General features: G+C 51.5%; 6 protein-coding genes across 6 annotated transcripts; 4 read left to right on the top strand and 2 right to left on the bottom strand.

Annotated features, from left to right (window-relative positions):
- Nucleotides 1–598: 598 nt before the first annotated feature.
- On the top strand, nt 599–2,696 carry BDW74DRAFT_43508 (zinc-coordinating transcription factor SFP1). The gene is made up of 3 exons (XM_073732784.1): nt 599–1,143; nt 1,199–2,243; nt 2,301–2,696. The coding sequence occupies exons 1-3, from the start codon at nt 806–808 to the stop codon at nt 2,613–2,615; spliced, it is 1,698 nt and encodes a 565-aa protein (XP_073588496.1). The 5' UTR covers nt 599–805; the 3' UTR covers nt 2,616–2,696.
- Nucleotides 2,697–3,378: 682 nt separating this feature from the next.
- Nucleotides 3,379–6,394, bottom strand: BDW74DRAFT_143697 (transcription initiation factor IIA large subunit). Its single transcript, XM_073722904.1, has 5 exons — nt 5,915–6,394; nt 5,806–5,853; nt 5,581–5,682; nt 4,165–5,249; nt 3,379–4,110 (listed from the first exon to the last, which is right to left on the bottom strand). The coding sequence occupies exons 2-5, from the start codon at nt 5,821–5,823 to the stop codon at nt 4,071–4,073; spliced, it is 1,245 nt and encodes a 414-aa protein (XP_073588495.1). The 5' UTR covers nt 5,824–5,853; nt 5,915–6,394; the 3' UTR covers nt 3,379–4,070.
- Nucleotides 6,395–6,953: 559 nt separating this feature from the next.
- On the bottom strand, nt 6,954–9,167 carry BDW74DRAFT_186251 (WD40 repeat domain-containing protein). The gene has a single exon (XM_073731225.1). The coding sequence runs from the start codon at nt 8,972–8,974 to the stop codon at nt 7,112–7,114; it is 1,863 nt and encodes a 620-aa protein (XP_073588494.1). The 5' UTR covers nt 8,975–9,167; the 3' UTR covers nt 6,954–7,111.
- A 236-nt stretch (nt 9,168–9,403) lies between these two features.
- On the top strand, nt 9,404–12,375 carry BDW74DRAFT_143692 (Kelch motif domain protein). Its single transcript, XM_073722903.1, has 3 exons — nt 9,404–9,966; nt 10,038–10,124; nt 10,207–12,375. The coding sequence occupies exons 1-3, from the start codon at nt 9,747–9,749 to the stop codon at nt 12,039–12,041; spliced, it is 2,142 nt and encodes a 713-aa protein (XP_073588493.1). The 5' UTR covers nt 9,404–9,746; the 3' UTR covers nt 12,042–12,375.
- A 48-nt stretch (nt 12,376–12,423) lies between these two features.
- On the top strand, nt 12,424–14,565 carry BDW74DRAFT_143691 (glycoside hydrolase family 1 protein). The gene is made up of 5 exons (XM_073722902.1): nt 12,424–12,753; nt 12,817–13,008; nt 13,074–13,546; nt 13,596–14,181; nt 14,242–14,565. Exons 1-5 carry the CDS (start codon nt 12,692–12,694, stop codon nt 14,378–14,380), a joined length of 1,452 nt encoding a protein of 483 aa, XP_073588492.1. The 5' UTR covers nt 12,424–12,691; the 3' UTR covers nt 14,381–14,565.
- A 1,703-nt stretch (nt 14,566–16,268) lies between these two features.
- On the top strand, nt 16,269–19,821 carry BDW74DRAFT_186245 (amidase family protein; the record flags this gene model as incomplete). Its single annotated transcript, XM_073731224.1, has 2 exons — nt 16,269–16,287; nt 17,804–19,821. The coding sequence occupies 2 exons, from the start codon at nt 16,269–16,271 to the stop codon at nt 19,819–19,821; spliced, it is 2,037 nt and encodes a 678-aa protein (XP_073588491.1).
- Between the last annotated feature and the right edge of the window lie 110 nt (nt 19,822–19,931).

Raw genomic sequence — 19,931 nt, 5'->3', positions numbered from 1 at the left:
GTCCATTAGCATGGGAAGCTTCGGGCCTTATTATATGTCTAGACACAGTCACTTTCTGACGCGAATAGTCGTGAGTCATAGCTCCAAACAGCTTCGAGCGCATAGACCACTCATGAAGCTATTCAGATGAGCGGTGGAAGCTTTGCTGTGCGCCTGTGACGGTAATACCGGCGTATCGGGCGAGTCATACCGTAGCGCCGTTCCTCTTAGCGTTTCGAGTCGACCTCACTACTGGGCCATGTCCATAATAATAATAATAATAATTATTTCCGTTGGCAACCACCTCGACGTTCTGTACTCTCTTCGCTTCACTTCGTCGACAACCTCACCGTCCGTCTTTCTCCTCTTTGCCGGCGCTGCTTCGCCTCTTTGTGAACACGGCCCGTCATAGAGACTCGAGGGGTGATTCTGATACGTCCCGCCACCTCCCGAATTCGTCACAATTCCCCATTGCGAGCGGGACATTATCCGAGGGTGGAAGGTGGACTTCGCGCACCTCTCAGCGAGTGCTCTTGATGAGACATAGTAGACCCTCTCATCTTCTTCGTCTTTTGCCTCTCTTTGTACTCCGACTCCGACAATACCTATCGTCCTTACAGCTATCCCTGATTGCCCGTCGCAGCTTCGTTTCCGCTTCGCCTTGCTGTTGCGCGGAAGACAGGTAAAAAGATCGCGGATTCGATCGTCACCTTGACCTTCACACGACGCTCCTTCGTTGCGCCGAAACATCAAGTCTCTAAATACACAAGTCCTTGCTCTTCCATAACTTTGCATCCTTTTGACCTCGAGCTCCTCGCAAGCGGCCATGATGAACACCACTCCTCCTATCGACATCGCCACTCGGCAGACACCCTCTGTTTCGCCCCGGTCGAACTTGACATCAGCTCTGCAAAACCAAGCAGGTAACACTGAACGCGTGGGCAGTATATCCCATGCCAACGGTATACCAATCAATATGTTCAAGGCCTCTGCGCCTCGCAAAGACTCGATTGGCACAGCTTCGCATCAATGGGGCAACGGTACAAAGCCAATCTCAATGGCCGGATCCAGCCGGAATCAACAGCGTCGGGAGTCATTAGCTGGAAGCCTGGTCGGTGGCATGAGCTGGGGTGGTGTCTCTGTTGGCAGCTGGATTCGCGATGAGTAAGTTTACTTTAATCCGTCGCCGGTTGGCCGCATACTGACAGAATCTACGTAGCATCATCATGGCCGGTACCTCTCCTTTCACCACTTTCCAGTCGCCCTCATTTCATTCGTCCTCTTACCTGCCAAAACTCGAAGCCAACTTCATGCGCGACTTTTCTTGTTGCGGTGTTACTCTGCCCACTCTTCATGACTTGCTACAACACTATGAAGAAGCGCACGCCACGAAATCAGGCCACCGCCCGAGCCAGGTCGACAACCGCGCAGCTCTTGCTGCTGCGGCAATTGCGCAGCAGAATCAGTCAAACAACAACCCAAGCCGCGGTTTACAACCCGATAGGACTTTTGACATGCAACGCAAGATGAACCAGTCACATAACCCTCCGCAACATTCCGATATGGACACCATTGATGACATGGAAATGGATGATGCCATGGACGATACCGATGCATCCTCGCAGTTCTTCGCACCCCAGTCACGGGACCCGACTCAAGGAGGATTTGGAACACCGAATCGTGGAGTCCCTAATCTGAACTTATCTATGCTTCCGAACCATCAGGGGTTCAAGAGTTCGCAGCCGGGAACTCCAGTTGCATCCGGTCTTCCACTTTCACTGCAGAACAATCCCACTGTTTCTTCCGTCAACACACCTACTCTGATGCCGAATCCCCTTCAAAATGCCCAGTTCCGTGGCACTCCTGACTCTTCAACTCCGGGTACTCCCGCTGAGTTTGACGACAGCATGCTCGGTCCGTTTGGAGACTTCTCTATGCAGAATGCGATGCTGCAGGGTCAGCCGCAATTTTCAAGGTTCACGGGCAATAATGATATGGTGGACCTGTGTATTGACGAACCTGCGAAACGATTGTTTAGCCCAACTGGCGGAATCAACCAGTCTAATGCGCATTTTAAGCTCAGTGGAGCGCAGTACGGCCCGAACAGTGATATTGCTAGACGCATACGCGAACAGCAACTGCTGGCAGGGGTTCCTGACACTACTTCTATTCTCCCGAACGAAGAGCCCAAGCCCTACAGGTGTCCAGTTATTGGCTGTGAAAAGGCGTACAAGAATCAAAATGGGTTGAAGTATCACAAAGCTGTAAGTGGATTCGGGAACAAGTTGCCGTACTGTATTGGTTACTAACGTTTCGATTAGCACGGCCACAACAACCAGCAGTTACATGACAACGCAGATGGGACCTTCTCCATTGTCAATCCGGAGACATCTGCTCCATATCCAGGGACTCTCGGCATGGAGAAGGAGAAACCATACCGCTGCGAAGTCTGCGGCAAGCGCTACAAGAACCTGAACGGGCTCAAATATCACAAATCGCACTCGCCTCCCTGCAACCCCGATTTCCAGCTTGCTGCTGCTCGTAGCCTCAACTATGGCGGCGGAGTTATGCAAGGGCAGAACATCAATGTTGCTGGGGCGGGTTTACCTGGCATTGGTGAAGAAGGTCTCTTATAGAATATTGTTCGGTCTTACTTCATTTCGATTCTATGAATTTCTACGGCCTCATTGTGCGACATACGATTTAATGACCGGGTTGGTGGTTTGGAGTTAATTTGGTATGAATGCCCGTCAGAGTGGTTCATCACAAGTTGGCTCTCTAGGATTGACGATACCCCCAAGACTTCCGAAGACCTATAACGGTTCTTTTCGGTGCTCCTAGAACGGATCTTTTCTGAATCTATCATTTGATTCTACCATACGATTTTCTCCTTTGCGTTCTCGCGTTGTGTTCCTTTGCTTTGACCCTGGATTCCGTGACAGGCTTCCCAGATGGTCTGTATTGTTCTTTGAACACCTTGTCCTTTCTTCGAAACCTCTTCGTCGGTACCGGGCTGGAGACCATGATTTTAGACTTGGTTATGTTTTGGTCACTTGTCTGGGTCTGGTGTTTTCGTTACATCTGTTCCTTGGAAATTGAGACAAATGGTGTTTCCAAAGGCGCTGTTTGTAAATAGATATTCTTATGACTAGTTTCGGCCGTGCTTGGTTTCTTCTTCGGAGTGGTTATCTGCGTTTACGTGTTTCTTGCGTTTGCACGGTGTTCCTGGTCTCGCGAGTTCTGATTAAATTGTGACTTAACTATTAGGCGTTCTTGATAGATAGATCTATCATTGCTATTTGGCTTTCCCAACTCACCATCGTGCTTGAAAACTTTTAATTTTATTATCAGTCGGCGTGGACGTTAGTTAACAGACAGGAAAAGTTTTTGAGATAAATGAGATTCAACAACTTCGCTGCGTGATTGCTCGTAGACCTAGACCAACATACAATTGAATATCTTGGGAAGATGGCTGCTCATCTCCGGAGTAGTTCTGACTCCGTCCGAGACTCTATAAGATCCTTCTCAAGTGAGTCGTGCAGCTTGAGGACGCATAGACAATGAGACTGAGAACTTCCTCATCCAGATATTCTGATTTGTTGACTTTAGTTTGAAACGCACCTAAGGTATTCTAATATAAAAAAACCGCGAAAAAGCGGAAAAAGCCACCGTCTCGTCTGCCTGGATAAGCGCCACCCACCAAGCGAGGAAGAGAAGACAAGCAAATACTGGGACGGCAGAGCAACATTTGACGTGTAAAGAAGAAAAAGAAGCGACGGAACTGTCAAGGTGGAGCAAATCATTTGGTCGGATGTGGACATCCGAATTTATCGAGTAGTTTCCTTTCATTTCGATTTCGTTAAGGGTGAAGCATGGTATTCACTATGCAAAGCGACTTTCAAAACCTACGATCGCGCAGGCTATTTTCGAGTGGTTGGTGGGTCGTTTCTGGTTGGGAAGAAGCGGTACCCAGCGGAGTTTTACAGATTCAAAAAGGGTATGTATGAGTATGGGAAGACGAAGAAAAAAAAAGACGAGAAGAACGGGAGTAAAATTGACAGGTCATCGCTCAGAGACGGCACGAGCATTGTCTACCACTCGAACTCGCCCTGACCTTTGTGGAAGACGTATCTGTCGGGGTTAGTGAACGAACAAGATAGCAGAGGTAAGGGATCCAAGACGTACTCTCTACCTCCAGTGGTCAAAATACCGTCCTTCAACGTGCACTTCCACTTGTTCTTGACGCGTTGGACTTTATCGTAGGTGCAAAGCATGACTTGTCCAACGGCGTCATCGTCATCCTCATCTTGAGCAACCAGGTCGTCAGGGTCATCAAGATCAGAATTGATAGCATCTTCGTCGTCCTCCTCCTTCGTGTCATCGCCTCCTGGGCCGTCAAACTGAGCTTTGGATTTGGAGGACGGACCAGCAGACGCGGAAAGCGAGGTCTTGGGCTGAGATTCGCGCTCATCTAGGGGAACCATCAGACCGCCTCCTTCGAGATCCAGCATTCGCTGCTTGAGATGGTCTCGAAGCGCCCTGTCACCCTCTCCATCCGCAGAAGCCTCACGTCTTCGCGCGACCTCTGCTTTCCACTCCGACAGCGCGTCGCCAGTGACACCATCGGTTTGGGCGTTGCTTACGGACGGGTGTGGTACAGGGTGATAGCCCGTTTCCTGCTTGATCTGGTGACCCTGACCGTTGGGCATCTGCTGCATCTGCTGCATAGGTTGCATGTGCTGCATGCCAGCAGGACGCGGTATCCCCATAGGCGGTTGTGACTGTGCTTGCATCTGACTGACTGAGTTGGCGGCCGCTGCGCCATACCTCTGCTGTATCAAGTTGGTAGCACGTTCGCGCGCTGACTGCGCACTCGGTGGGATATTCATCATGTGGCTCATGGGGGGCAATGAAGGATGGCTGTTGAGACCCGGCTCGGTCTTAATTTGAGGCGAGGGTCCTGTGGGATAAGCACCGCTAGCTCCGACTGGAGTTGGGGCTTGAAGAGGTGGGCCGTTGGGAGGCATGGACTGCGGGTGTGGCACATGTTGCGGATGTTGCGGATGTTGCGGATGTTGATATTGAGGATGCGACTGCTGAGGCGGAATATGTTGCTGTGGATGCGCGGTCGGTTGTGCACGAGGGGCGTTAGATGGAACGGTTGTTGTAGGATGGAGCGCCTGTTGGTTCTGAAGTTGAGTATGAGATGGAGGGGGAGTATCCCAAGGGAATTGCGCAACGCCTAGAGAGGAGAGTTTCTTCTCCCAGCTCTGCGATAATATTAGCGACCATGAAACGAACGCACAAAGGGTGATGATAAAAGAGGCACAGTTATCAGTGGTGATGGTGATACAGGTGAAGCCGGGTGTCAGGAAAACGGAGGGCCATGCGCGATTAATCGTTGGACGGAGGGGAAGCAGACGCGCTGAGCAGGAGAGGCGGCTTGGCGGCCTGAGGCGGGTATAAAAGAGGTTCAAAAGCAGGCGCTTCCCCAGCACCAACACCGCCTCCCGCACCTCTCGGCCTCCCCCGCTTTCGCCCAGATCAGGCCCCATCAAGGCATATCCCATCAACTTGCATCAAAAGAAGGTCGCTTCTCACCTTTTTCAAGTCTTCAAGTGTCTGTTGATCGACGCCGCTCTCCTCAAAATCAACCTCAGACGCATCGCACACCTCCTTGATGACTTTCTGGAAAACCTCGCCCTGCGTGACACCCTGATTTAGCAGACATCCTCACAGAGAAGGAAGAACGGAGCGACATTCGCAGATTGCGTGCGTCCGATACCTTCGAGGCAAGAAAGATGAGGGTTCTGAGATGACACTCACCACCAGCGCGTTCGACATGATGACTTGTCGAAAGACAGGGACTTATGGCTGCTTATGTGTCGAGTTTAGAGGACAAGAGGAACGTTTTGTGAATTGATTTCTCGCTCACTTTCTAACGAAAAGGTAAAAGGAAAGCGACCGGACAAGCTTAAAAACCTATGAAGCGATGGTTCGTTCGACTTATTGCCAGGAGAGCTTCTCGTGGCAGCAACCGGCGATGACGGGCTTTCGAAATACGGCGGCCGACTCCCAAACGACCACTATATCTTATCTCCCAGTACTAGCTGCTTCTCGTAGATAGCGTCAAAACTTGGCAAAGCAAAGCGGAACACACAATGTATATGATTCCTAAAATGCGCGGTCTGGGGGCAGAAGGACAAGGAAAGGGACGATAGAAGGGCGAGGTGTTGGTAAGGCGAGGTCCTCGTTGCCAGGCGAAATCCGTCTTCTCCAGGCCGATTACTCAGCAGCTAGCGCCGCTCTCCTATAGATACTCGACGCCCGGCTTCATTGTTCTCACTTGCCTTTGTGTAGAATGCAGATCTATTTCAGGTTATATATTCTAGACCGCGCCTCCTCTCGTACCTTAGTCGGAGCTTAGATTCTTGAATTGCGTCGAATGAGGCCATTTCGTTTTACTTATATTGAATCCCGATAACGGGGGCCAAAATGACGTCTCCAGACACCGGCGCTTTCTGAATAGTGTCTTGCTACTCTTGAAGTATTTAAAGCGACCACTAGCCTCTGTAGTATATCCGCCGTAGAAAAGTCTCAAAATCAACAATTCCAACCTCACGCTCCACCGCGACTGGCTCGACCCAAACCACTGTGTCTGGTCCCCCTTCGTTGTCAAGCTCGAAGCCAAACTATGCCTCGAGCGTCACCTAGAAGACGGCATCGGAATACGCCCAAGCAGCACCAAAGGCAAGATCTCGTACATCGAGATCACAGACAACAATGACGAAAGCAGCTCTGCCACAACGAGCATTGGCAATTCAACGCACATCACCAAGCACCTGGTCGAGCGCGGCATTCTGCCTAAACTGTCCCCTGTGATAGTATGGTAGACCATGATGCATACTTTCCGGACTCTGAGTAAATCAGTGGCCAACCGGCAAGTCGTAATCTTTTACGGCAAAAGAGGAAGATCAATCGAGTATGCAAGTGGATTGAGACTTCTAAAACACAATTTACGACAACCTAAATACAACGCCTGATCCCCCAACACCTTGCCGCAAGAAAACACCGAAGAACTAAGGTAGTAAGGTATGCCAGATACCTATGCAATCAAAAAGGATAAAGCCAATTACCGAATAGTCATCGACTTAGTCATCTGCGCTTTACTTCCGACGCCGCCCTCGCGAGAGGCCGAGGCGCTGGTTCCAGGCTTGCGCTCAAAGACCTTCCAGAATTTCAAGCTTTCGTCAGCCGCGGCGGTTGCTAGAAGCTGGCCGTCGGGGCTGAGGCAGCTGTGCAGAACACGAGTCTCGTGAGCAGGGATCTCAACGTTGCGGACTAGAGTTGGGTAGCTCCAGATGCTAAGCGAGTTATCAGGGAAACCGCTGGAACTAACAATTTCGCGGTAGTGGTTGCTCCACCGTAAACTAGTAACTTGAGAACCAGTGTCGATGCTGTTAGTACGAGCACCGGTCGTTGTGTTCCAGAAATGGATGTGACGATCGTAAGAACCACCACCAGTGGCGAGCAGGTTGAGTTGCCAGGGACACCAGCTGAGAGCTTTGACAGCGGCGCGATGGTTGGTCTTAGTGAATTTGGGAGCACTCAATGATCGGGCATCCCAGATGTTGACCAAGTTGTCGTTACCGCCCGTGGCAAGCTGAGCGCCGTCGGATCTCCACTCGAGACCGCATACCTCGGAGGTGTGGGAAACAAGCTCGGCCACCTTGTGCTGGGCAATGCGAACATCGTGGTTGAACACAAGACCGCTGCGAGCACCAGTCGATAGGGTGTGCTTCGACCAGCCCATAACACCTACTCGCGATTCGTGCCCGAACATGCTGCGGAGCTTGGTTCCCTCTTCGACATCCCAAATTTGAACTTCACCTGTGCCGAGTCCAACACCAACGTATGCGCCGTCACCGCTCCATTTTACGCTGCTGATGTAGGTATCAGGGGAGGTCTCTAGCAAGCAGCTGACATCTCCGGAATCAGCAGACCACACGTATACATTTCGCTCCAGGCCGATAGCAACTTGGTTTCCGGAGCTCCAATCCAGGAGGTTGAGATAGTAGTCATCGAGAAGACCAGGGGCATCCAAGACACGTTCTGGGGCAGTCTGGACTCTTCGGCGGAATTGAGCAGCGTTGGACTTGCTGGACTTGAGAGGGCGGTTGTACTGAGCGCGAAGATCAATTGGCTTCGATGACTCAGGAGGCGGTGGTTTGAAGGCGAGGATACGAGTGTTGAGGTTGACACCACACGCGTTGGCTAATGACGACTCATAGGCCACAGCGTCTGGGGCGGGCTTTGTGTAAGATGTAGAGCTTTCCTCATCGTCCAGACCAAGGCTTTCCAGAGCTGCAGTGAGGTCTTCGTCCGTTCCACGACCGCCAATATCAAATGCGCTCGCTGCACTGGCCAGTACGCTGGAGCCCTTATCAGCACTGCTGGTTTTGGGTCTCTGAGTCTCCTCGGGCTTGGCTGCGCCTGCGGTCACTAAACCCTCACTTGCACTGCGGTTGGGAATGAATCGGTCACCAGCGTTGTGCGAGATACGGACTGTCGTTTTACCCCCCCTTGTGCGACTGGGGACTTCCTTGCGTAGCCGCTCCTTTGACGGTGTCTGGCTCGAAGAGGGACCGGTACCAGTCAACGACCACTCAGAGACGCCTAGCTCAAGGTGCTTGGGGGATTTGCGGATACGGGCAATGTTGGACTTGGGCGATTCTCGGTAGGCCACCCGAGTCGTGCGGGCAACGGATGATTTCGCAAAGTATGAGGAAAGGTTGCCGCCGTAGACAGAGCGAGCTTGCTCTTTGGTTGCTTCAGAGTCGAGGCGAGGGGGTGTGAAGGGAGATGAGTTGTTGGAGGCGATGCTGTCCCGACGTCCACCGGGGGATGGTGTGAGGGGCATACGGCCGCCCGCCATCTTCGTGGAAAAGATCCCATGATGGGTCTTGACTGGTGTAGACACCAGAGGAGTAGCCATACTGGCTATAACGAGCTACAGGGCGCTGAAACAGAAAACAGTAAGAACTTTTCGAGCTTCGGATTGTCTAGGTCAATCCAACCGTGCGGACGAGGTTGGCCAGGACAAACGACAGCTAAGATGCGGCAATATGCAATGCAGGGAAAACCAATCGAGGTTATATAGGATGCAGAGTAAAGCAGATAGAGAGACGATGGAGAGGAGGAGAAGTGAATAGAGGAGGAGAAGAAAAAAGGTGAATAAATAGCAGTATAGTCCCTTAAGTGGATGGCCGCTAGTAAACAAACGTTGGCCGGGAAACCACAAGGACAGTGACCTTAGCCTACACGTGACAAGGGGGCTGCGGCTCTCGCCGATCAGGTCTTGGCGCCCTTCTCTCCTGGACCGACGCCGAGCGGCTTCTTGATCTCGACCTAACACTTCATCAGACTCTGACCCAAGTCACATTGAAGCTTGGATATGACGAAATGGGGATCTTTGTCTCTTATTCTGTCTGAGCCAGTCCTCTGCTCTCGTGTACATATAGATTACTGCACCGATTTCTATCTCCTACGTCACTCCTGCGTGGGCTAGTGATGCATCGAACCTATCCTCGCAATATCCTTCGACTCCAGCGTTAGGATTCCGGGAGACTCCATGCAAGGCCCCTTTGAGCCGGTGTATCAATTGCCAGCATTCTTGTACATACAGCTCGGTCATCGCCAGCAAAGCCCAACCGGCCTGAATCCCACTTGACCCACTTTTCTCCCCATCGTCCGCTGTCGCATGTCCGATGGCCGCCTCTATCCCCGCACAGCAGTCAATGCTACCCCGGACCGCATTCCTAATGCCCGCCAGTTCGAGTAGCTGCTCGCGAGGCAGCGTAGACTCACGTCCGACAATCAACAAGGTCCAAGGCCATGTTCCCGCATTTTTGCTCAATGCCTCGGTGACATATTGCGGCAATGATGAGATCTACGCCTTTGGCGGGTTTGATAAGGATACAGATGAAGGTTCATAAGCCGCTGGATTTGCTGTTCCCTGTCAATAGTTGATGTTCAAGCTAACTGTGGGCACTTACTAGTATATAACCATGTTCTACGACTGAATCTGAAAACCCTTCGATGGGATCTAGTGGACAACTACGGCGATATCCCGGGTGTTCGGTCGGGTATGTCATTGATCCGATTCCAAGGCTGCATGCCCTGCTCTTTTTGGTGCTCAGTAACTGACACAATACTTCTGCCTGATAGGCCACACGGCGAATCTCTATCAAGGACACAAACTGGTCGTATTCGGCGGGGAAAACGAGCATGAGGAAACCTTATCGGATGTGATTATTTTCGATGTACCCACTGCCACCTGGACGCAACCTGAAGTTCGCGGACACGTCCCTAGAGGAAGAACTCGTCATGCCGCCATCATCCACGAGGACAAGTTGTTTATCTCAGGAGGCATGGATGCCGGCCTTGTCATGGATGATATGTTCTATCTGGATCTCAAAACTTGGACGTGGTCCCGACCTTGGAAGTTTATGGCTCGCTATGATCACCTAGCCTGGATCTGGGGTGGTCGCCTTTGGACATTTGGAGGAATTGGCCCGGACTTAAGAAAGAGTACGGATATCTGGTGGTTAGATTTGCAAGCTATTCCAGCTCCAGGAACGACAGATCAACAAGGTACCATGGACCCCCCCGGGAGGGTTGATAGCACGACTCACAATTTAGACAATACCTTGTACAGCAATATGACGCCGCAGCTTCATGGCCGGTCCGGAAGCTACGCGGCAAACTCTACCAGTGTACAAGTTCGCAATGCCGGAAGAAGAAAGTTCATCGCCCCAGGTCCCATATCTTGCCTCCAGTTCAAGTCAGGTCTTAATGTGCCATCCCTGTCGTCCGGTACTTTCCAGGCATTTGCATCTGGCGTCTTACTCAACCTTACTACACCAACAAATGCCATACCCCCTTGTGACTGTAACTTGTCCTCATTGGAGCTCGATTCCTTGAGGTGGCAGAGACTGGCTGATGGACAGGACATTTTTAGGCTCGGCTACCGATGGCAATACTTGACCGTGAATTTAAGTGGCACTAAGGCGTGGTTGTTGGGCGGCAGCCTAGACAGCGGCAGCACCCCTGGTACTGGCGACCATAATCACATGTCTGACATCCTGTCTATCGACTTGGAAAGGTACGGGCTGTTAGGAAATGAGATGTCGGCCCTATCTCCCGACCCTAGGAAAGCGGTAGTTCCTGGGCGAACGCACATGGGTCCTCTCTCTGGCCTAGGGGCAGACTTATCAACTGTCTTCGATCAAACACCCGAGTCAGGCAGCGGGGCTGATTTCACGATCACTGCCAATGCGGATGACTACATATATAGTGATATGAAACTTGATGACGGGTCCCTACCATGCTCAAATGCGGCCTTTCTCCCCGAGAACGCCGTCACGTCATCGGCAATCCACGTGCACAAACTTATCCTGCAGCTTAGGTGGCCACATTTTAAGCGGCTGTATTCCGCGAAGATGGTGGAGTACCACACGAATCGGATGCATATTCCGGAGCCCTACGCTGTTGTACGTGCGTTTCTGTACTATTTGTACACGGATAGCATCGCCGGACACCCGGAATACTGCGCGGATATCATCGATGTTGCGGGAATGCTGGTAATGGCAAACCTTTATGATTTGCCCCGCTTACGCCTCCTCTGCGTCAACCGCTTAGGACGCGAGTTAGACGTGGAGAATGCAGCAATTATATGGGATCGGGCAGGGCGCACGAATGAAGAGTGGCTTATGAGGAGAGCCGCTCAGTTCTGCCTCAACAACTGGGGGAGGATTGTCCGAACGAACGGTTTCAAATCTCTCAGTAGGCAGAGCATAATAGATCTTTGCGAAGTTGTCGACATGGAGGGTCGGATCATTGCGGGGCCAGAGTTGGAACTTGTCGGTACGCTGGGAGCAGATGACGGACTCGGCAACCGCGAACTGAAACATGAACGGTCGTCGCAGCTAGCCCTCAACGGCGCTGGGTTGGATGGAGATGAGGCCGACGTGGATGAGATGGATGGGGTGGAGGATATATGAAGCAACTCCAGATAATCTATGCTGCCCTTTCTCTTAATTTCACTACATGCATCTTCTGTTCTCTATCTTTGAAGGGGCGTTGTTTTGGCTGGCTGCTGTTGTTTGTGTCTTAGCGGAGTTTCGGCGCGACATTGCACAGGTGCGCTTATGAGCCCACGAGCGATATGATTGCACGAGCAACTGATTGTATGTACTTTGCTTTTGACATATTCATGGGGAATAATACGGTATTTCCTTTTTGCTGGTCGTCTTAGGGCAACTAGAGCCTTCCCCTTTTGGGCACGGCGAACGGCCCGTCCAGCCGCCACTCCAGTCGTCTACCTGGCGAGTGCCGGTGCGCCAGGAACAAGATGACTTCGATCTGGTTGGACCAGGTCCGATCTCGCCATGCATTTTGTTGTTTCGCTCAGCGGTTGAGTTTCACTGCCGCCGCCTGATCCAGCCCGGGCTCTCCGCCGTCTGCGGATGCACCTCATCGCTCGCGGAGGGTCCTTGACCGACTCGGAAGGCCACTGAATCGGCGACACTTTAAATATTTTCCATAGCTCGGTACCTTTTCTGGCTCCCATACCCGGTGCCCTACCGCTATTGTTTTGCATTATTGCGGCCGTTCCTCTCCGAGTTTCTCTTCCCGTTCCGTCTCAAGCACCATGGGCTCTGTAAATTCGCCGCAGCTTCCTTCGGACTTCCTTTGGGGGTTCGCAACCGCGAGGTAAGCTTCGAGTCTTTACAAAATCCGGCCATTGGCTTACCTGGGATATTTCCTCCTGCATAGCTATCAAATCGAAGGCGCCGTTAATGAAGATGGGCGCGGTCCATCCATCTGGGACACCTTCTGCAAGAAGCCCGGGAAGATTGCTGGCGGAGCCAATGGCGATGTTGCCTGCGACTCATACCATCGTACGCACGAAGACATTGATCTCCTGAAGCAGTGCGGAGCCAAGGCCTATCGCTTCTCTATCTCATGGTGAGTTTTGCGGTCGGAAGCTATGACATCAGACATCGTAATTGACCATGTTCGGCTTATGTTAGGTCCCGCGTCATTCCTCTCGGAGGCCGAAATGACCATATCAATGAGAAAGGCCTGCAATTTTACGTCAAATTCGTGGATGATTTGCTAGCCGCCGGGATCATACCTCTGGTGACTTTGTTCCATTGGGATCTCCCCGACGAGCTGGACAAACGCTACGGGGGCTTACTGAACAAGGAGGAGTTTGTCGCCGACTATGCCAACTACGCCCGTGTCATTTTCGAGGCCTTGAGTCCGAAGGTGAAGTACTGGATTACCTTCAACGAGCCGTGGTGCAGCAGTGTTCTTGGCTACAATGTTGGCCAATTTGCCCCTGGAAGGACCAGTGACCGAACCAGGAACCCTGAAGGAGATGGCTCCACAGAGCCCTGGATCGTAGGTCACAACCTTCTTGTCGCTCACGGTGCTGCCGTAAAGATCTACCGCGAGGAGTTTAAGGCTCGTGATGGTGGTGAGATTGGCATTACTCTCAACGGTAGGCCCTGTCCTCAACAGATTGCCAGGCTCAAACTAACGATTTGAAGGCGACTGGGCCGAACCCTGGGACCCCGAGAACCCAGCAGACGTCGAGGCCGCCCCCCGCAAGATCGAGTTCGCCATATCCTGGTTCGCTGACCCTATCTACTTCGGCCACTATCCAGAGAGCATGGTGAAGCAACTCGGCGACCGCCTCCCGCAGTGGACGCCCGAAGAAATCGCCCTCGTCAAGGGTAGCAACGACTTTTACGGCATGAACCACTACTGCGCCAACTTCATTCGCGCCAAAACTGGCGAGCCGGACCCTACAGACGTCGCAGGTAACCTGGAGCTCCTGCTCCAAAACAAAGCCGGCGAATGGGTCGGCCCCGAAACACAATCACCATGGCTGAGACCGTCTGCCATTGGATTCCGCAAGCTCCTTAAGTGGCTCAGTGACCGCTACGGTCGACCGAAGATCTATGTCACAGAGAACGGAACCAGTCTGAAGGGCGAGAACGACTTGCCCCTCGAGCAGCTGTTGAAGGACGACTTCCGTGTGAAGTACTTTGGAGACTACATTCGCGCCATGGCAGAGGCGTACACCTACGATAACGTCAACGTTAGGGCTTACATGGCTTGGAGTTTGATGGAGTGAGTCCTCGGTCCAACCACTATTCAACTGTCAAACACCACTGACATACTGCCATCTAGTAACTTTGAATGGGCCGAGGGCTACGAGACCCGCTTCGGCGTCACATACGTCGACTACGAGAATGACCAAAAGAGATACCCCAAGGCGAGTGCAAAGGCTATGCCAGAGATCTTCGCGAAGTATATACAGAAGGAGTGAGGAATGACGCCTGTTAATTTGTTTCTTGATATAAGAACCTCTAGATTGGCTACTTACATATGATCGCATGAATGCTATCCCTGCTTCAAACCTAGAAGTGATCAATCTGTATACCTAGGGCATCATGCGAAATGTTCGATGTTTAGGATCGTCTAGCGTAGCTACCTTCAGCAGGGCTACACGAGTCAACCATCGACCCATGGAGACGTCCATCGCGCCTTCCCTATGATTTAGCTCACTAGATAGGCAAGTGCAATGGGCTGGTCGCTCCTTCCTGTTGTGAGCATTATGCCAACGTGCCTTCCCCGTGCCTTCCTAATATAATTCTACACTGGTCGCTCCTTCCTCTTGTGAATATACCAACGTGCCTTCCTAATATAATTCAATTCCAACTGAGAAGGAGCGATGGACCGGTCCCTCCTTCCTCTTGTGAGTTGGAATACACTGACGTGCCTTCCTAATGTAGTTCTACGCCAATTTGGAAGGAGCGATGGGTCAGTCGCTCCTTCCGTTTCTATTTGTATGTCCATCGCACCTTCCTCAGGTAGCTTTGTCCACAAGGAAGGAGCGACCGACCAGTCGTTCCTTCCATTTCCTTTGGAATGCCCATCGCACCTTCCTTAGGTAGCTTTATACAGAAGGAAGGAGCGACCGACCAGTCGTTCCTTCCGTTTCCTTTGGAATGCCCATCGCACCTTCCTGAATTAGCTTTGTCCAGGAGGAAGGTACCGCGAACGTCCAACTAAATGTACAATGAGATATTCTGCGAGACTTAGTTTGATTCATGGATAAAGTCATCTTTATTCGAGTCATAGTTCGTAATAGATTCTAACTTCCTATGGCCATAGTAACCAGCAGCATGAAAGGCACTTAGATAGCAAGCTAGTACTATATAGTATACTAACTCAGAGCGCATACCGGAAGTCCTTCGACTCCATGTCCGTCATATCCTTGAACCCATCCAGAACAGCCCTATCCTGCCTTGTCAGGCTCTCCTCGGCAGTCATCTTGCGGTCCCGCCTGACATTCTCAATCTTCATAACGGCATACGCAACACCTGCGAGGACAATCATCCCGGCGTAGCAGATCAGTAGTCCTGTTAGGGCAGAATAGTATCGGGGTGCCTCGCGCGCGAAGAAAATATTCGATCCTGCGACGTTCCCACCAGCGTACAGCGTGAACCAGAGACCGTTGGCAATGGAGCGCTTTGTGTGTCCGGCTATGTTTGTGGAGAGGAGGTTCCATGAGACGATGACCGGAGCGCCAATGATGTATTGCAGCCAGGTGCAGCCGACAAGGGTCCAGCGGTGGTCGAGGTCTGTGAAGCGGATTCCTAGCAGCCCGGCGAAGGGGATGAGAGAAACGACAGCGAGAACGATGCAACGTGAGTCGCGGACATAAGTGGAGATAATACCGCAGATGGGCACAATGACGGCTTCAATGGCACCTGTAGGAAGCTGTAGGAGAGTGGCATAAATGCCGGAGAAACCGTATCCTTTAATCAGGGAAGAAGCGAAGTTCGAAACGCCGCCGTTGATGACACCGCAGGAGATGCCCATGCCTAGGATGCAGAGAACCTTAACATCGTAGAAAATCTCCACAGCCTGGCGGAATTTGAACTCCTTTGTTTTGACACCAATCATGTTCTCGGAGACGCGCTGGACGGCGACGATGCGTTGTCTGTGGGTGAGGAACTTTGCGGAGCTGGGAGAGTCAGGGATGAACCAGAGGAAGAGAATTGCTGTAACGAAGTTGAGAAGACCGATAACAAGGAAGATGAGTTTCCAGCTTTCAAGGGATGTGTTGTGGACATGACCGAGTCCGAAGCCGAGTAGGGCTCCAACCATTGTTGCCATCCCATTCGCGGAGAGCCAGATGGCCATGCGCAATGGCTGCTCATCTCGCTTGTAGAACATGGATGTAAAGCTCATCACTGTGTCTGTTAGCAGGATCCCACGTCTGATTGTGAAACTGAAACATACTACAAGGGCTAACGCATGCTTCTGCCATCCCCAAAATGAATCTCAGGACTAACATTCCAGCGTAGTTCTTGGCCCCAACGTGGGCAATAACCAATGCAGCCCATATGACGAGTGATCCTCCCATATATTTCGCGAGTGGCAGTCGCTGGAGAAGAAGGTTTGAAGGTATAGCAAAGGCAAGGTATCCGAAGTTGTAGATTGCAGCAACCCAAGAGTATCTCTGGCCTTCCAAGCCCAGATCGGGTATCAACGTGTATGCAGATGCATAGTTCAGCGAAAGCTTGTCTAGACCACCGAGTCAGCCGACATTTCCACGAGTAGGATGGTAGATTCGAGCTCACCCAGAAACTGAATGCAGTATGTCAGGTAGATCTAGATACTATGTTAGCCAAATCTTCTCTATACTAGATCTCAGAACTTACTATAGGCATAACCCGTCTGTCAAGGATCCTGCGCACCTCAGCACCTTCACGCTCGAGCTCCTCGGGGGATATTTGCTCGGCTTCGGCGAAGAGCTGTGCTCCAATGTCTCGAATTTCTCCAGAATCCAGTACGGTCCCCTTCTCAACGCCGGGCTCATCTTGTGCCTCGGTCCTCATCTCTTTGGTGTCGGACATTGTCGTGGGCAATAATCGACAACTTTGTTCCGAAAGGAATAACAAGTTTGGCGAGGCAATGCAAGATAGTTGATTGTCGCACAAGAGGGTCAACCAGCATTATCTTTACTCTTATGCCGCCAAGTCTTATCATGGTTCTCGAGGGCCAAGCTCTCTTATCAGGTTTTGATGATAGAGAACAAGGTAGTGTTATCTGTTGAGATACTCCGTATCTTTTGGCCGACAAGCACGGTTCCGCCGGCTCTTGTCGTACAGGTGGCGCTTGGAACGTACTATGATTATCATAGCTATTAAAGACCTTGTCAGCCCTGGCCAATTAGTATGGGTGTCTTGAGAGATAACCAGGGTACTCCAACTTTCTGGAGTAGCCCCGCATGAACCTAGCAAGTCTATCCGACACGCATATCAGTTGGAGTAACTGGGAATATTACGGAGTACTGCACCTCATATGACTATCAAAAGTGGGGAAGCTGACCATCTTTGAGAGTACGATCGAGGCTAGGGCTAGACTAAACCGTAGCATGGGTCTTTCATAAATGTCATTGGCCCGTCAGTTATTTCGTTGGCTATCCCCAAGGGTTCGATGACTCCAATCCATGTCATCTCACGGATCTGTCCGCATATTCAGCTTGTTCGCAATTCTACCGATTGGACATCAGTTCAAGATAAGTTCAGGCTGCATCTCAGTTGCTTACCCGGTGTTGTATCAAGCAAGAACGCAGGCTTGAACCAAAGATGCCATCCGTAAGCTTCCACGTCAGATATTGTTCCGCTCAAACTAAAAACGTACTGACAAGTTCCGTTTCGAATGCTATAGGACTCAGATGCCTTCAGCCTCATTGACGCAAGCATCTCAGAACTCCAAGAAGCTCTGACCTCAGGATGGACCACAAGCGTTGAACTTGTGGCACGATACCTGCGGAGGATAAGCGCTTATGATGCGACCGGGCTCACCTTGAGTGCCATTCCCATCCTCAACCCATATGTTTTTGATGAAGCAGAGGCAACGGACGCACGAAGGGCCGCTGGGTTGCCACCGAGACTATTGGAGGGGATTCCTTATCTTGTCAAGGACAGTATCAAAGTGAAGGGAATGACTGTAGCTGCCGGATCTCCCGCGTTTGAGGGCCTGATCGCTACAGACGATGCTGCTTGCGTGAAGGTCCTTCGTGATGCTGGTGCGGTTCTTCTCGGCAGGACTAACATGCCTGCCATGGCGTACGGTGGAATGCAGCGTGGCTCCTATGGCCGAGCCGAGAGTCCATACAACATGGAGTACCTGACGGCAGCATACGGATCAGGATCCTCCAATGGCTCTGCCACGGCCACCGCGGCAAACTTCTGCGCCTTCAGTCTAGGCTCTGAAACGGTTTCTTCGGGAAGATCGCCGGCGTCGAACAATTCGATTGTCGCATACACGCCGTCAAAGGGGTTGCTGCCACTCCGCGGAGTGTGGCCGTTGTACCCAACGTGTGATGTGCTAGTGCCTCATACTCGCACAATGTCCGACCTATTCCAGGTCCTCAACGTGCTAGCAGTCACGGATCAAAACCCAGAAGGAGACTTTTGGAATGAACAGGAGTTCATCACGTTGCCTCGTATTGAGAGTATCCGGCCTCCGCGCTTCGAAGAGTTAGAAAAGGCGTCTTCTCTGCGTGGCAAGCGCCTGGGAATACCGTCTATGTTCATAAGCTCAGAAGACTTGCCAAACAGACCACGCACAAGACTTTCCATTCTTAAACTTTGGGAGTCAGCCAAGCGCGGACTGGAATCATGTGGTGCAACTGTGACTGAAGTGGACTTTCCTCTGCTCTCCACCTATGAAGCCGACATTGATCGCAATCGGTTGGTAACTGTCAAGGATCTCCCAGAAAAATGGCTAGCAAAAGAAAGAAGCGACTTAGTTGCCCACGCTTGGGACGATTTCTTAGCCATTAACGGCCAACCAGGGCTAGACTCTCTGACCTGCGTGAACCCAGATGATATTTTTCCCCTTGCTCCTGGGTCTCTCCGAGGAGCACCCCTCCCATCAAACCAGCTTCAGTGGAAGCAGATTGTCGAGTATCCCAAGACCAAGCCAGATTCAATCTTCGATATTCCGGAAATGGAGCAAGCACTCAAGGCCTTGGAGAATGCGCGGAAGGAGACGCTTGAAGAGTGGATGGACAAGGAAAGCCTGGATGCGATAGTTTTCCCGGCGAACGCGGACATTGGACGGGCAGATGCGGATGTCGATCCGAGTTCTTCTCAGTTTGCGTGGGAGAATGGGGTCAAGTATTCCAATGGAAACCAGGCTATTCGCCATCTAGGTGTCCCTACCGTTTCGGTGCCGATTGGTATAATGGAGGATACGCAAATGCCGGTCAACCTTACCTTTGCAGGCAAGGCGTACGAGGATAACAAGCTCTTGGAGTATGGGTATGCGTTCGAACAGGCGACGATGTGTCGCTCGCTGCCGACACTTGTGCCTGAGTTGAACTCGGATGTTCTGAAGATCCCAGGTGATTTGGGAGATGCTAGTAATAGCGGTAGTGCGACGGCGCGGATGGAAGTGCAGAAGCAATCTAAAGATATCCTTGATTCGACAGTCAGCGTCAAGATTCAAGGAACTTTGGATCTCACCCAGGATGTCGAATTGGAGCAGTTCAGCTGCTATGTCAATGGGAACCCGGTTGAGGGGAAAGTGGAAGGTGATCAATGGAGTGTGGCAACAACTTACGCCAAATCTGCTCGCGACAGCGTGTGGACTAGATGGAGAAGCCTAGCTGCTCATCAGGTGATAGTGATTCTCGTTGCGCGCTTCCAAACAGCTCGTGCTGTTGGGAAGCTATTATTACTTTAGCTACATGCATTATATAGCACCAGCCTCTTCGGAAAGAAGTGTCAGTGAAGCGTAACTATTCCACAACGATACATAAAACAAGAGAAGGAATGGAGGTTATCATACATAAC

Source organism: Aspergillus multicolor, assembly GCF_047715735.1.
Source record: "Aspergillus multicolor strain CBS 133.54 unplaced genomic scaffold BDW74scaffold_2, whole genome shotgun sequence".
NCBI classification, from domain to species: Eukaryota; Fungi; Ascomycota; class Eurotiomycetes; order Eurotiales; family Aspergillaceae; genus Aspergillus; species Aspergillus multicolor.
Note: the sequence above shows the minus strand (reverse complement) of the source record. Positions and strands in the feature narration are given on the sequence as shown.

What these genes read in the sequence shown, in the direction of transcription:
- BDW74DRAFT_43508 (XM_073732784.1), top strand. Translation starts at nt 806, where the DNA reads ATGATGAACACCACTCCTCCTATCGACATCGCCACTCGGCAGACACCC. An exon ending in GGCAGCTGGATTCGCGATGA is followed by an intron (nt 1,144 to 1,198) that starts GTAAGTTTACTT and finishes GAATCTACGTAG; the next exon opens with CATCATCATGGCCGGTACCT. An exon ending in GGTTGAAGTATCACAAAGCT is followed by an intron (nt 2,244 to 2,300) that starts GTAAGTGGATTC and finishes CGTTTCGATTAG; the next exon opens with CACGGCCACAACAACCAGCA.
- BDW74DRAFT_143697 (XM_073722904.1), bottom strand. An exon ending in CACTTGAAGACTTGAAAAAG is followed by an intron (nt 5,250 to 5,580) that starts GTGAGAAGCGAC and finishes ATATTATCGCAG; the next exon opens with AGCTGGGAGAAGAAACTCTC. An exon ending in TTGACCACTGGAGGTAGAGA is followed by an intron (nt 4,111 to 4,164) that starts GTACGTCTTGGA and finishes TAACCCCGACAG; the next exon opens with ATACGTCTTCCACAAAGGTC.
- BDW74DRAFT_186251 (XM_073731225.1), bottom strand. Translation starts at nt 8,974, where the DNA reads ATGGCTACTCCTCTGGTGTCTACACCAGTCAAGACCCATCATGGGATC.
- BDW74DRAFT_143692 (XM_073722903.1), top strand. Translation starts at nt 9,747, where the DNA reads ATGGCCGCCTCTATCCCCGCACAGCAGTCAATGCTACCCCGGACCGCA. An exon ending in TGATAAGGATACAGATGAAG is followed by an intron (nt 9,967 to 10,037) that starts GTTCATAAGCCG and finishes GGCACTTACTAG; the next exon opens with TATATAACCATGTTCTACGA. An exon ending in TATCCCGGGTGTTCGGTCGG is followed by an intron (nt 10,125 to 10,206) that starts GTATGTCATTGA and finishes TCTGCCTGATAG; the next exon opens with GCCACACGGCGAATCTCTAT.
- BDW74DRAFT_143691 (XM_073722902.1), top strand. Translation starts at nt 12,692, where the DNA reads ATGGGCTCTGTAAATTCGCCGCAGCTTCCTTCGGACTTCCTTTGGGGG. An exon ending in TATCGCTTCTCTATCTCATG is followed by an intron (nt 13,009 to 13,073) that starts GTGAGTTTTGCG and finishes GGCTTATGTTAG; the next exon opens with GTCCCGCGTCATTCCTCTCG. An exon ending in ATGGCTTGGAGTTTGATGGA is followed by an intron (nt 14,182 to 14,241) that starts GTGAGTCCTCGG and finishes ACTGCCATCTAG; the next exon opens with TAACTTTGAATGGGCCGAGG.